General features: G+C 36.5%; 1 protein-coding gene across 1 annotated transcript in view; it reads left to right on the top strand.

The window, feature by feature from the left end:
* LOC145279764 (peroxidasin-like) overlaps window positions 1-16,460 on the top strand; it is a 287,271-nt gene that overhangs the window by 252,849 nt on the left and 17,962 nt on the right. The window contains exons 15-17 of the mRNA XM_080131073.1: window positions 2,010-2,243; window positions 13,214-14,503; window positions 15,713-15,830. Coding sequence (XP_079987199.1) covers window positions 2,010-2,243; window positions 13,214-14,503; window positions 15,713-15,830 — 1,642 coding nt within the window. The remainder of the gene's footprint in view (window positions 1-2,009; window positions 2,244-13,213; window positions 14,504-15,712; window positions 15,831-16,460) is intronic.

Here is a 16,460-nt window from a genome sequence, read left to right as displayed (position 1 = left end):
ATGTATGTATATATATATGTGTGTGTCTATATATATATATATATATATATATATATATATATATATATATATATATATATATATACTTGGTATTCTCTCCGTAGATCGATGAGAAAAACTAAGAAGTTATCAAAGAGAAAAATGCATAATGATGTAACAGAATAAATTCTGAAAGAATCAAAATAACTTACATCAAGTCTAATTCCAGTGGGACGGTATCTTGTCCTATATATACTACTAGCAGTTCAGCCAGGCTTTGCTCATGACTTATGTACTGTTCATAACTTTATGTGCATATGTATATATATATATTAAAAAGTTGGATTCATGTCCAGGTTACCTATATTTAAAATTTCAAGTGTTTAGACTCAAAATTGGCAGTGGAGTTTGGTAGAGTCTGCAAAGGTTAACTTTTTCAACTTTGACCTATTGGCAGCCAAATGTTCGCCCAAAAACTGATTAAAAAGCTTACTGCATGTCTGAAAACACTTTATGTAAAATTTCAAATATTTAGACACAAAATTGGCTGAATAGTTTGCCAGAGACCGCAAAGGTCAAATCTTTTGAACTTTGGCCCCTTTGGCAGCCAAACTTTCGACCAAAAACCGATTAAAAACTTGCCCTAAATTAAAATGTTTGATGCATGTCTAAGTAACCTACATCTAAAATTTCAAGTGTTTAGACCCAAAATTGGCGAAGGAGTTTTGTAGAGTTTTTAAAGGTCAAATCGTTTAACTTTGACCCGTTGACCTTTTTTATTTTCTCGAATTTTCTCATGTATTTGTACCAAAATCAAAAAAAAAGTTAATGAAACTTCCATAAGTATCATTAGCACTTTCGATTCTTCGTTCAATCATCTTCAGGTGACACAAAACAAATAAACAAGAAGCTAGAGAAAAGAAAATAATTTCCCAAAACAGCCGAGAGTGTAATATGTGAAGTTATTAGTAGGGCAATGACAACAGCATATTCTTTTCATTGTTTTGACTCTCGAGTATATATCCGACGCCGACACAATTAATCAACCGAGAACCACATCACTCTACATAAAAGCATATAAGATATCAATGGATATATACCTGAGAATCAAAACAAGGAAAAGAATATGCTGTTGTCATAGCCCTAGTTATTTGACATCAAAACCACAGACTGGTGCAGTTCCAGAAGAAGGTTTACAATTTAAATTCCAAGACGCCAGAATTAGCGTCACCGGATAAATTGCATTTACGTTAAGCATTTTAAAATGTGGTTAGTTGCTGAAACAATGATTTTAGTTGTCTGATTGTTTGGTTTGTAGGATTTGCAGTAAACGATATTTTTGTTGTAAATGTTTTACAGAGGAAGAGAAGCATTGAAATTCAGATCTGAGAGGAATCTAACAATAATCCTTGCAGAAATGCAAAGAATAATACGTTGGTGGGGGTGGGGGTACTCTGAATGGAGAAACGATTAAATTTCATGTTTGAACGTATTATTTGGATTCTTCAGACTACTGTTCTCATATTGAGTGTTACTTGCACAACGTTTCAGTCGATGTACCCTTCGATCTTCTTTAGGTGTATCTTGTCGAACTCGGGAATCTTTCTGTTAAACCCGGGAACTTGCACCAAATTCTACATGAAACCTCTTATTCAATGTTGGGTCAACATGCTCTCACACCGTCAGCTATGACATCTTTGGAATGAAAAAGGATTTATTAAAAAAAAAGACAAAAAAAAAAAGACACTCACTTATTGTAGTGTTTATAGGTATCGACCCCTGAAAAAAAAATTGAATTCAAAGCACATGTGAAGAAGCTGTGTTATGCCGCCATGTTAGATTCAAGATGAAAACAGTAGTCTGAAGAATTCAAATAATAGAAATAATAAATCGTTATCAAAAAAAAATCAGAACTGATATTTGAAATTGTAATAAAAAATTTGTGTCATCAGTCCTATTAATTTTTCAGCCGCTCTTCGTGCATAACGTTATTTTTAGTAACTTAATTATTTATTTTTTTATTTTTGCAGAAGAAAATTACAGAGAACTTTTATCGCCTGAACATCTTCACCAAATCGCTTACTTATCTGGCTGCGGCAAAGAAATGCCGCTGACTGATTGTTCCGACATGTGTTTCCATAAGAAGTACCGTGCAATTGACGGTAGCTGCAATAATTTGCAAGAACCGACTAAAGGTGCTGCGAACCGGGCCTTCAAGCGACTCCTAGAGCCGAGATATGAAAATGGTTTTAATACCCCAGTAGGTAATGTCATTCATGACATCTCCGTTTTGTTTGTTTGCTATTTTTATGACACCACTCTGCTGTCAGTTGTGGGTTGCATCCAAATGTCTTGCTAGAACATACAGAGTATTGCTGAGTTAATCAACATTTTTCTAAGACATTTTTTCCTATATAATTTAACTACTAGAGTTACCCGGCATTGTCTCCTTGGTTTCCATCCTCTAGCCCCCCCCCGGACTTCTCCGTCCAGCCCATTCCTCCCTCTGAACACACACATACAAACATGCTTTTATAGATAACTGGAGGAATGAGTCGGCATAAGAGAATTAACTCCTTGAAAAAAATTTGCCCTTTAGTTAATATATCAAATGGCTGGAAAACTGACCTGCTTCCAGACTAAATGTTCGCCAGTTTAAAATCAAAGAATGAATATTTTTGTCTAAATTGTGGACGTTATTGATCCAGGGTAATGCCAATCAAGAAAATGTGGATGTTTGTTTTGTAGTTTTATAGTTTTATCTGGATATATCCTTTATATAGTAGATCACACAAAATACATAGTAAAATATTTCTAGGTTTTCAGATTAAGTTATGTGCGAGAAAATTTCAATTTTAATTGTTCTAAGTAGTCATAATTTGCAAATTAGATTTAGCTCAATAGTGCAACGCTAGAGCTATACATATTTTCTTCAAAGATACCACGTTAATAGAGGTAGATACACAAGTATTTACTCATTTTTGGAAAGTTATTTTTATTGCTCACAACATTGTGTATAGTTTTTCAACCTCTAGTATTGGCATATAAGAATATAACTGTTCATTAAATTATAATTTGGAAAATCTTGGGCTTCATCAAAGTGTTAGCAAAAAAACAATATTTCAAAATAAAATAAATACGTATTAGATACGTTTGAAGACAAAACAATGCATTATTACAAAATAAACAGATATTTATTTTATTTGATGTTTATTTTGTAATTTTGTTTTGGCTTCGAACGTATCTAATACGTATTTATCTTATTCAAACTCAACAAGCGCTTCTGTCAAGAAACATAAACCCTAACAATATTTCAAAAGTTTTTCAGTCCATGAATAGGACCATATCCTGTTAATACAGTCGGCATTCCTTTTTTTTATCAACAATATACAGAAAGGTCCTATTATTTATTTTCTAACGCGCTGATAAAGCCCAAGTTTAAAAATTATAATTCTTATATGCCAACACTGTGAGTTAAAACAATTATATGCAACTTTGTAACAAATAAAAGAAAATCTTGTAAAGAATATGTATACAGTTTGTATGATCTTTACACATATATGCCGTTGTATATGCATGAGATAAGTAATATCTCCTATTTTTATTCTGTCCGAATAGATCAGAGAGGATTGCACATTGCCTTATGTTATAAAGGGAAATTAAACAACTATAAATGCCAAATGCAGGCATAACATAGTAAAGCAGTCAAAAAACTTTCTAACGACTGGAAGTCGGAATGTTTTGTATCACTAGTTGATTGCCTTTTGTTAATTCTACAGACAGGGCTCAAATTAATGTTAATGTGGGTTATAATTATAACTATTAATACTTATTTTCATACGTACACCCAGAGATGATATGATACTGATAACCGAAAGTACTCAATTCGTGTTGTGGAACATAAAAAGCGCTGTGGAAAACATTATTTTCTTCAGTAGAATGCGCCACGCATACACTTGTATGACAATAAGACATGTGGTAAAACGTATTCGGATGACTGCTTTCATATTGTACGCAAGGCCCGTTTAAAGCGACATCTCAATATTTTGGAGGTCGTAAGTGTACTAAGCCACCGACCATTGCTCTGTAGGCAAAAAGAACTCTCACATAAGTTAGATCTATTTAAAGAGCTTTGATTAACAATATATATATATATATATATATATATATATATATATATATATATATATATATATATATATATATGTGATAAATAGGACAGGAGAACAGAGTGAGCTTAAAGTAAGCTTTATTTCACTAAGAACAACGCGGAGAAGCGAGTCCACGTGTTCTACATTTCATACATAGGTTAAAACTAAAGGGAAATAATTCGCTTCCGGTAAGGGAAGTAATTCGCTTCCGGAAGGCATAGAAGAGAGTTCTTCTTTTGTCAGCACATTCTCCACCACTCAGAGGAATCCGAGGCCGTATGATGATCTTAGGATGTAGAGTTATCAGGAACTGCAGGAGCGGGTTTCTGTTTAAGCTGCAAAGTGAAAGAGAAAAGAAAAGTTCAAAGCAGATAGTTTTCAGCTAAATATTGGGGGCTTCAACGAACTCTAGTAGAGCGTCGAAGATTCGGCACCTCATTGTCCTCCGATGATCTCCTCTGTGGATCGTCTGATTGGGGAGAAGTAGGAACCGAATTCTCGAGGGGAGAGTTTTCTTGCACTCGTGGCAGGGGGTCCGAATCAGGCTGCTGAGGTACGTCCTGTAGCTGTTGGTTGTCCGGCACGGGATCTATTTCTGCCTCTAGAATGCTCGATCTATCACCCAATGGAGATAAGTGGCGTAGGGACACTGTCGTCTCCCGTCCGTTATTGAAACGGATATGAGCATAGCTAGGATTGACTTCAAGTAGGTCTACAGGCTCGACTAGGGGCTCGTATTTGCTCCCGCGTACATGTCGCTTTAAAAGAACAGATTTAGCATTTGTTAGCCAGGTGGGCATAGAATTCCCAGTGGCTGATTTCCTTTGGAAATTAAAGAGACGTTCGTGAGGAGTGCTGTTCGTAGAGGTGGAAAGCAATGAGCGGATGCTGTGGAGGGCTACATCTAGCACACTTTCCCAATTTGTAACATGGAGATTTCTTGAGTGTAGAGCTAGACTCACTGTTTGCCAGATAATACCGTTATATCTTTCCACTTGTCCATTACCTTGAGGATTGAAGGCAGTTGTTCTGCTAGTAGCAATGCCACGAGAAAGTAAGAATTCTCTTAGTTCGTCTGACATGAAAGCTGTTCCATGATCAGAATGTACAAAGGAAGGATTTCCAAACATGGAGAATAAGCTAATTAGGTGTTTTCGGACAGTAGCAGCTGAGATGTCGGCACAGGGGAAAGCGAAGGGGAAACGAGAGTATTCATCAACCACTGTCAGAAGGTACCGGTTGCGAGAATTTGAGAGTAACGGCCCCTTGAAGTCCACGCTTATTCTTTCGAATGGTTGACTTTCTTTAATGAGAATCTGAGGTGCCAACTTAAAGAACCTAGGTTTTACTTCAGAACATACCCAGCAAGTCTTCGAAACAGCTCTCACCTCCTCCACAGAGTACGGCAGATTTTTGGTTTTGATGAAATGTAGCATCCTGGTTACCCCCGGATGGCATAAGTCTGTGTGTAATGAATGTAATTTGTCAGCGGAGGTGGCGGAAGAACAAATTCGAGACAGAGTATCTGCAGTAACATTTTGTTTCCCTGGTCGATAGGCAATATCATAGCTAAAGCAGGCAAGTTCTAACTTCCATCTTGTTATCTTTTCATTTTTTATTTTGCTCTTTCCTTTAGGGTCGAACATAAAAGAGACAGACTTTTGGTCAGTAGTTAGCTTAAAATGCTTCCCGAGCAGTAAATGTCGCCATTTTCGGATCGCCTCCACAATTGCATAGGCCTCCTTTTCCACTGAGGAGTGCTTTTGCTCAGCGGAGGTTAATGTTCTGGAAAAGAAGGCCACTGGCCGAGAGTTCTGGGTCAGAGAGGCAGCGATGGCATGTTCCGAGGCATCAGTTTCAACCTCAAGGGGAAGAGAGGAGTCTATGGCTACTAGAGAGGATTTAGCAATATCTTCGGTTTGGCATCGGTTTGTTCCTTAGAGAGGGGAAAGTTGGTAACCTTAGTTAGGGGATGTAGTTTCTCAGAGAAGTTAAATATCCACTTTGAATAGTGGGAGAACATTCCCATAGCTCGTCGAAGAGAAGGAGAATCCTGAGGGACAGGCAAGTCCATCAACCCTTTAAGCCTGTCAGTGTCTGGTTTTACCGAATCTTTGCTTATTGTATAGCCGAGCAAGTCTACTGAAACAAGAGAGTAGTGACACTTGCTTTCATTCCGTGTCAGTCCATATTTCTTTACAGCCTTCATAAAACATTTTAAATTAGCATCATGATCTGCCTGATTTTCTCCACAAACTGTAACATTGTCGATGTAGGCGAAGGTTCCTCGGAGGTCTTCTCGTTTGATGATATCGTCGATTACTCGTTGGAAGCTAGCTACTCCATTGGTTACTCCAAACAGAATTCGCCGAAACTGGTACAGGGATCCAGAAGCTTCGAAGGCTGTGTATTTCCGTTCTTCCGGTTTGATTGCAACTTGATGATAAGCACTAGTTAGATCAAGAGTGCTAAACACTTGATAAGTGGCAATCTCATTTACCATGTCCTCTATTCGAGGAAGAGGATACGCATCTAGGAGAGTGAAACGGTTTATCGTTTGAGAGTAATCCACAACAAGTCTCTTCTTGTAATTCTCAGGAGTCACTACGAGCGTTTGGGCTCGCCATGGAGATTGAGAGGGCTCTATAATACCTTCCTTTAGCATGCAGGTTATTTCCGATTTAATAAATTTGGCATCTGGTAGGGTATGTCTCCTGGATTTAACCGCAATTGGGCGACAGTCTGGGGTTAAGTTTGTAAAGAGAGACGGGTAAGGGACATTTTTAATGGCGGTAAGCCCACAAACAGTGAGAGGGGGGAGGGGTCCTCCGAAAGGTATTTCTACCAACGAGTGTTGGTTCAGAAATGTATGTCCGAGAATTACATCACTGCACAGGTTGGCCATAATCGATAACTTGACATTATCGTACTCCCTTCCATTCAGACCCAGAGATACAACACAATGACCGAGAGTAGAGGACGAATGAGAACTGCTAGCCATCAAAATCTTCTCGGAACTTGGCAGGACCGTTAACCCGAATACCTTAACTTTGTCAGGATGGATAAAATTTTCTGAGCTCCCAGTATCGATGAGTATCCTCATGGGTTCACCTTTGATTTTTCCCCATAAGGATGAACGAGAGAGACTCTCCGAAAAGTTTAGAGAAGGAACTGACGAAGCAAGAAGAGACTCACCGTAGTTTATAGCAGCAGCAGCGGCAGCCATTGGCGATCTGCAGACACGGGCGAAATGCCCTTTCTTCTTACAGTTTTTGCAGAAAGAATTTCTGGCGGTGCACCTCGCCCGGTCATGCCTTGGGTTTCCACAGAAGAAGCATTTCTGTCCTGAGAGTGACGCTACTGTGGGTTGCTCCTCGCATCTAGACTGGTTGTCGTCTTCTTCCGTTCCGACTGCAAATGTCAACGCAGTCAAGGAGTCCGACTGAGCGTACGATGACAACTGTTTTTGAGCTGTCTCGAGCGTGAGAGCCTGGTCGAACGCAGTATGCAGGTCGAGTTTCTTGTTCTCCAGGAGCCTCTGTCTGATGTGAGATGACTCGATTCCATTTATGAATGCATCCCTGATGTATTCATCCCTCGCTTGTATCGCCGACACAGCCTGAAAGTCACAATCCTTAGCAAGTTCTTTTAAGGACTGTAAATACTGGTCCACGCTTTCGTTTCTTTGTTGACGACGAGTTGCCAGTAAATGACGACAGAAGATGCTGTTTTTAGGTTGAACAAAACCCTCTTCTAGGGTGTTCATAGCTGTCTGGTAGGCATTAATGTCAGCAATGTGTTTATAAATCGCTGGAGACACCAGGTTGATTAATAAATTGAGTTTTAACTCATCTGTCAGTTGCGGACCACTAACCGCCTCGATAAATATAATAAACAACCTCTTCCAGTGTCGCCATATATCGGCTGCGTCCGCCTTTGTGGGTTCCAAATCAAGGCGTTTGGATTTCAGGTACTTCTCCATAGTTCTTTAGTGAAATAAATTGTGATAAATAGGACAGGAGAACGGAGTGAGCTTAAAGTAAGCTTTATTTCACTAAGAACAACGCAGAGAAGCAAGTCCACGTGTTCTACATTTCATACATAGGTTAAAACTAAAGGGAAATAATTCGCTTCCAGTAAGGGAAGTAATTCGCTTCCGGAAGGCATAGAAGAGAGTTCTTCTTTTGTCAGCACAATATATATATATATATATAGTCATCCACATACAGTACTGTTTTGCTGTTTCACAGCTCATCAGTGCGGCTAGACAGGCAACTACCTCAAGCCAGGATTGAAACCCGACCGTTTATACGGCAGTCAAGGCTTCTAACCATTACGCTATTGGCGGCTGCTTGAACGAGTAGTGAGTTTAACGATGTTTTGATATCGTCCGAAATACCTCCGCTCGATTTGTTTACACAAAGAGCGTCGCTTATATGCTAATGGTAATTCGTTTTTCACTTCTCAATATGCTCAACTCAAGGTGAGGAGCACTATAGTCATCCACATACAGTACTGTTTCGCTGTTTCACAGCTCATCAGTGCGGCTAGACAGGCAACTACCTCAAGCCAGGATTGAAACCCGACCGTTTATACGGCAGTCAAGGCTTCTAACCATTACGCTATTGGCGGCTGCTTGAACGAGTAGTGAGTTTAACGATGGCGATTAAGCTGCACTGAATATTCGGCGTTTCATCCACTCTAGGATTCGTCAGGCTTATATATATATATATATATATATATATATATATATATATATATATATGTTTCTTCTTACTGCACTTATTTTATAACCGTGTGGTTTTATTCTTTGGCTTCACATCTCCCCTCGCTTCCATTAAAAAATCTATGTAACGCAAATTGTTTTATTTTAATCGTTATTTACCGACGTTATGTCTTAAAAATAGTCTGTTGAAATGTTCCTCGAAGTTCTTTTGACGGAATAGTGCGAAATATATATTAAATTGCAAATTTCAACAAAGTAAAATATTTGTTTATTTTCATAATATTGCGTTGTGATTTGGCTTTCAAACGTACCTAACACGTATTTTATTTTAGTCAAATTAAATGAACGATTCTATAATGGAACTCACACCCCTGATAGTTAATCTCGAATAGCCAACGCACTATTCCGGCATTTCAAAATACAACCGCTGAGAGACAACTTTACAACATGGCAAGAAAGAAGAGAATAAAGAAAAAAAAAGATGTACAAAATACTGAGAATGGAGTTTGATTGAGAAATGTATTTAAATTATAAACTTCAAACCAGTAAAATATTTGTTTATTTTCATAATATTGCATTATGGTTTTCAAACTACCTGATATATATATATATATTATTATTATTATTATTATTATTATTATTATTATTATTATTATTATTATTATTACAATCATGACAGGAAGACCCGTTTTGATGTTCATGATTAAAAGTCGGAAATAAAAAAAACTTAATTAGGGAGGCCAACTGACCGGTTTCGCCCTCACTTTTCACAAACTGAATCGAGGGATTTCCTGATTTATTTTTATTTTTATTTTTTTTAATAAAATCAAGTGAAATGGGAGAGTATACGTTTAATAAATAGCAATTCTCAACCTAAAAACTAGAAATCCTCAACTCTCAAGCAGTGAGTCTTACGCCTACTTCTGAGACTAAAGTAAGGGACATGAAAGCAAGATTGAATGACCTTGCTCACAGTTACGCAAGTACAACAGTTTCCCATTCTGAGTTTAAATGGTGTAAAGAACATGTTATTGTCATTAAAATTCTACGACAATACAAATCTGTTGTTATAACAAAACCAGATAAAGGTTCAGGAGTCGTCTTATTAAATCATGAGGATTATGTTGATAAAATGTCATATTAAATGATACAGAAAAATTTGTTAAATTTGGCCCTGTCGAAACTCATGATGCAATAGCCTTCTTAGAAACCAAATTCCAAAAGCAGTCGCTCAAATGGGTACACTCAAATGGGTAAAAAGTGGAGTACTTCCTTCTAATATAGCTATTGAGATTAGACCTTCGGGCTCTATCTGCCCAAGAATATATGGTCTACTTAAAATTCATGAGGCGGATATTCCCTTAAGGCCCATTGTTGCAACACAAGGTTGCAAAATGGATCTTTAATATTTTACAGCCAGTTATAGAACATTGTAGTAACTATTATTTAAAAGATTCATTTTATTTTGCAAATTTTATGCAAAATTCTAAGGTTACTAATAAATTTATATGCTCATATGATATTAGTAACCTATTTACTTGCGTCACAATTTTGGAAACTATGATATCTGCAATGATTTTTTTATATCGTAGCCAGTTATCACCTCCTCCCATTCCTGAAACCATATTTGTTGAGTTAATAAAATTTGTCACTACATCTGTTGAATTTAGCTTTAACGATGTTATGTATAGGCAAATAGATGGGATAACTATGGGCTCAGTCTTAGGTCCAACAATGGCAAATATTTTTGTTGGTTTCCATGAGAAACAGTTATTATCTGGACCCATAAAACCGTTAGTCTACTTTAGATATGTAGATGACACATTTTGCCTGTTTAATAATGAAATGAAGGAAAATAATTTTTTCTCCTTATTGAATCGCATGCATTCCACGTTAAATTATACGTATGAAGGAGAGTGTAACGTGTATTTAGCTTTCATTGATGTATTTGGTAACAAAAACTCCCTCAAATTACCTTACATCAATATATTGTAAATCCACGTTTACAGGATTGTATACATGCTGGGATTCGTTTTGCCCTACCAAACGAAAGATTAATTTAATTTGGACCCTAATGCATCGAGCCCTTATGATTTGTTCTAAAACAAAATTGGATGAAGACCTGAAAATTATTATTGACACATTATCCAATAATGGGTACCTCTTCGATGTGATTAGGTCAGTCATCAAAAGGAAAATAACTGATTTTTCCCAAATAAAGATCAATACGGTGACTAAATGTCCGATTTATATTCGTTTACCATGGTTAGGATCAGTAAGTGGGAAGTGTGCCAACCAAATCAGCTCAACAGTGGAAAAATACTATTTTGCTTCCAATGTACGTGTTGTGTTCTTCACAAAACCGTTAATGGTATTCTGTCGCAAAAACGTTCTACCCCCCCCCCACACACACACACCATAATAATAATGTATTTTTTAAATTTAAATGTAGTTGCAATGCTGGCTGCGTGGGTCGGATTTTAAGACTTGATAGTAGAGTCCAATAGCACGTACCTAGCAAAATCAGGAATGATACTTACCTACAAACAGACGTGCTAATTAACACATCCGGGTCTTCTGGGAACATTTGCTTAAAAACCTGACATGTGCCACGAACTTCAGCACTGACTCATTCACTATTAAGTCATGCTCATTCGATTTATCATCTGAAGATCTTGGAGACTATACACGTTCGCTTGAAGAAGCCTTCTCTCTGCAAGCAGAGGGAATGTCTTTTAGGTTTGAACGTAATCAGTCTCTAGGTGATATCATATGTATCAGTATTTTAGACATATAGTGTATCCTGTTTTTTTTTTCTAATACACTATATCGCTATTTTTTAAACGTATCATCTCCCATTTTATTTTACATATCGTCTTCCATTTCGCTCGATTTTATTAATAAAAAAAAGGAAATCCCTCGATACAGCTTATGAAAAGTGAGGGCGAAACCGGTCAGCTGGCGTTAATTTTTTTTTTTTTCATTTCCCACTTTTAATCATAAACATCAAAACAGATCTTCCTGTCATGATTGCAATAATGAAATTTTGTATCTCGCATAAAAATCTATATATAATAAAAGATGGTGGCATGAAACAAATTCACTACATGTGGGTAAATTCACCACATGTGGGTAAATTCAATGGCTTTTATTTGGGTGGGTGCCTATAAACACTGCAAAAAGTTTTTGTTTTTTCTAATTATTTTTCTGCGAACTTTAAATATCTCCATTTCTTTTTATCAACATTTTTTCTTACCAAATCTTTTTCCATTCCAAGGAAAAAAGTAAATAAATAAAAGTTTTCAGCTATTTTCTGAGAAGTATGCTTTTTCTCCGATGAGTTGTTTGGTGGGCTTCTGTTATTCAACGAAACACATGTAAGGCTTACTTCTTAAAAAAATATGAATAAAATATTATAAGTGAGAATTAAATACATCTGCTTTTGGAATGTTAACTAACGATATATATATATATATATATATATATATATATATATATATATATATATATATATATATATATATATATATATATATATATGGAATTATATTTTCTATATATAAATACTGTTATTTATATTAGTTTGAACTTTACCATTGTGTATATCAGGTAAACACTACATCCTTTTGTTTTGATTAATATATATAAAATAAAAATAAAAATAAAAATTACAATTAAATTTACCAAAATGATCAAAGATGGTAAAACTAAAGTATATTATAAATATTAAAGAATTAATATTTATAAAGTTATCTCAGCCAGATGTAAAAGCTCGATAAAACCAAATAGGAGATAGAGCTTATAATGCGAGCAAACAGTTAATAAAACATGTTAAAAAACACTTTGAAATGAGTTAAAAACATATTTAATCTGAAAAGGAAACACTAGATAAGTGGATAGTCCTTAATATATATATATATATATATATATATATATATATATATATATATATATATATATATATATTATGTGGCCCAACCGAACAATTGGTAAAAAAAGAATGTATATTTTTAAACCAATAAAATATGCCCCTCGGTTGTGCTACTTATATATATATATATATATATATATATATATATATATATATATATATATATATATATATATATATATATATATATAAGTAGCACAACCGAGGGGCATATTTTATTGGTTTAAAAATATACGTTCTTTTTTTACCAATTGTTCGGTTGGGCCACATAATATATATATATATATATATATATATATATATATATATATATGACAGAGAGAGAGAGAGAGAGAGAGAGATTGACAAAATGATGAGAATTTCTTGAATAAAGCAACCAATCAGAATTAATATCAAAAATCAATTTTTCATTTTTCATTTTTTCAGGCTGGAACCCTTCCAAAGTCTACAATGGTGTCCATCTCCCAAGTGCCAGGCTTATATCATCGCTGATGATAGGCTCTCAGCATGTAACAGATGATGACAACAGCACTCACATGTTAATGCAGTGGGGTCAGTTCGTTGACCATGACCTTGACTTATCCCCTCAGGCCATTAGTTACACTCGTTTCAGTGATGGTAGACGATGCAATGAAACTTGTGAGAACAAGCTCCCATGTTTCCCGATCCAAGTGCCGCAAAGCGACCAGCGCATTCGTAACAAAACGTGTTTGGGATTTGCCCGCTCAAGTGCTACATGTAATACTGGGCAAACTTCGATCTTCTATAACACACTTTCACCACGGCAACAGCTTAATGCTATTACGGCTTTTATTGATGCTTCTAATGTCTATGCAAGCAATGTTACGGAAGCTTTAAGCCTGAGAGATACAACCACCAACAGGGGCCTGCTTCGAGTGGGGGCTCGACCAGATGGTAAAGCTCTTCTGCCTTTTGACAATGAAGGTCTATTAAAGCATGTTGACTGTCAGATTGAAGCTACAAAGCGCCATCTACCCTGCTTTTTGGCTGGTGACCATCGTGTGAATGAGCAGCTTGCTTTAACTGCGATGCATACACTGTGGCTTCGACAACACAATCGTGTGGCCACTGAGTTGCTTCAACTGAACCCTCAGTGGGATGGAACAATGCTGTACCATGAAACTCGTAAAATCATTGGCGCCATGATGCAACATATCACTTATAGTCACTTTCTGAAGCATTTTCTTGGACCATCAGGAATGGAAGCCCTTGGTGAATACAAAGGTTACGATCCTCAAGTTGATCCAACTATATCAAATGAATTTGCAACTGCTGCGTTCCGTGTTGGTCACACACTAGTCCAGCCGGTCATTTATCGGTTAAATGAGAGTTTTGAGCCGATCAGACATGGAAATCTCCCCCTCCATAAAGCGTTTTTCTCTCCTTATCGGTTAGTAGAGGAAGGGGGAATTGATCCGTTGATCAGAGGTCTTTTCGGAGTTGCTGGAAAAAAGCAAATGCCAAAGGAAATGGTCAATATCGAGCTTACTGAGAAACTCTTTTCACTGGCTAATTCTATTGGTCAAGATTTAGCAGCACTAAACATCCAAAGAGGAAGAGACCATGGACTTCCAGGCTACAATGAGTACAGGAAATATTGTGGCTTAACAAAAGTGACCAACTTTGAGGAACTAAGTAATGAGATCACAGAAAGTGACATACGATCTCATTTGCAAGCTCTCTACAGTCATCCAGGTAAGTAAAACCAAGTATTTTTTAAATTGCAGTTTAATTTGAACTAGTAGGGCCAAAAATGTAACATTTATTTTTATTAAAGTTTCTATTTTACTCAGTTTCCTCCTGCCTTTCTGCATCCTCTTTTTCGTCTCTGTCTAGCTCACTCCTCTTTCTTCACACACACACACACACACACACACACACACACACACACACACACACACACACGCGCGCAGGCAACTTGTGCCTTATACACATACAGGCAACTATTGGCTTATACACACACAAGCAACTTGTGCCTTATACACACACATACACAAGCACACAAGCAACTCGGCCTTATACACAGGCAAGACACTCCGCCTTATACACACAGGCAACTCATACATAGATACACCCACAGGTAACTCTACCTTATATAGATTCTGGAATAATAGAATTAGCCAATCTCAGCCAATCAGATGGGGGGGATTTTAAGAAAGGAGAATTCATTATTTTTTAATTGGTTAATGGAAAGATTATGCTATGTGTGTGTAGCTAATAACTAGTTACAATGGTTGCAGGAAACTGTTGAGTTGGCCCGGTGTCAACGGGTAGCAGTAAGAGGACTAAATATTTATAAAGAAAAATATGTACTCTTTCCGCTATAGATGTCATGATCGTGATGATGTTGCTCCTAGGATGTAATGTAGTATTTTATTATAACGATTTAATGTGTCTTTTTATCACTTGGACTGAAGTATTTACCCTGGGTAGTCCTTTGAGGGTGGAGTTATTGCTTATTGCTGGAGGCGCTCTAACTGAAGAATGTCAACGGAGCTGCTCAGGCAATTTTTAAAAGATCAATACTCCTTTAGAGGCAATGGTTGACTCTCTCCACTTTCTGACCTTGTATCATATGTTCCTGCAGTGGGAAGGAAGTAAATACCGTTATTTGAGGTAGTCATGGCCCCAGAATCATGACACATACTTCTGCATGCTTTTGTAACATATTTTCGTTAATACACTTTTAACTATGCCTTAGTGTTTGTCTTGATTATTACCGGCCTGCAAGACCACAACAAATACATTTTTATTTTATATTTATGTGCAATCCAGATTTCATTTTAAAGCAATTCAGCTCTGTTTGCCACAGGCTTTTTCGGTCATTGTATATTGTTTGTCGTTTTCTTCAATGAGAGAAAGTGTTGAATCCAATCATTTATTTTACATCATTTTACTTTTCAGATAATATTGATTTGTTTGTTGGTGGAATAAGCGAGACTCCTTTGCCAGGATCCAAAGTCGGACCAACATTTCAGTGTCTGATTGTTGACCAATTCAAAAGAACTAGAGCTGGTGACAGGTAAAATCTTTAGTTTCTTTGTTTTTAAAATGTATTCAGGTTTACAAATACATACGTGTAAGATGGACGTTAAAGTATTGCTACTGCTGCTGCTGCTGCTGCTGTCGCTAATGATGATTATGGGGGTGGTGAGAGAAAACACAATTACTACTTTTAATTTTCAAAGATTATTTCTTACTTTTCATATCTATTTTTATACTAAAGCTGCATTAATGAACATTTGCTTCCCTAAAGATTTTTTTTACCTTTTTTTTTTTTTTACATAGGCATCATCACTTATCAAGGCCAAGAGGCCACTCGAGGATAAGGGTTAAAGAGTGTACAGTAGACAATTGGACAATATAGTAATCGTTAGTGATGGAAATTCGGTAAATTTGTTAACAAGTGGGACGGCTCATCAAGGACTTGTTTGCGTTAGACTTGAAGACAACCATATTGTAGTGAGCTGGAAAGCAGGAAAACGGAAGACAATTCCACAGGCGTGCATTTCTAAGAAAGAAGCTACATACTTTAATTGTACTAAATACATGTTAAAATATATCTTACGTCTGGGATTGAGTTATGCTTGAAAAAAAACCCCAGACATTTCTATTTTAATTGTTTTAATTAGTCATAATTCGAAATTAAGTA

This window comes from Euprymna scolopes, chromosome 7 (genome assembly GCF_053919585.1).
Source record: "Euprymna scolopes isolate OS-2025 chromosome 7, ASM5391958v1, whole genome shotgun sequence".
Taxonomy (NCBI): Eukaryota; Metazoa; Mollusca; class Cephalopoda; order Sepiida; family Sepiolidae; genus Euprymna; species Euprymna scolopes.
Note: the sequence above shows the minus strand (reverse complement) of the source record. Positions and strands in the feature narration are given on the sequence as shown.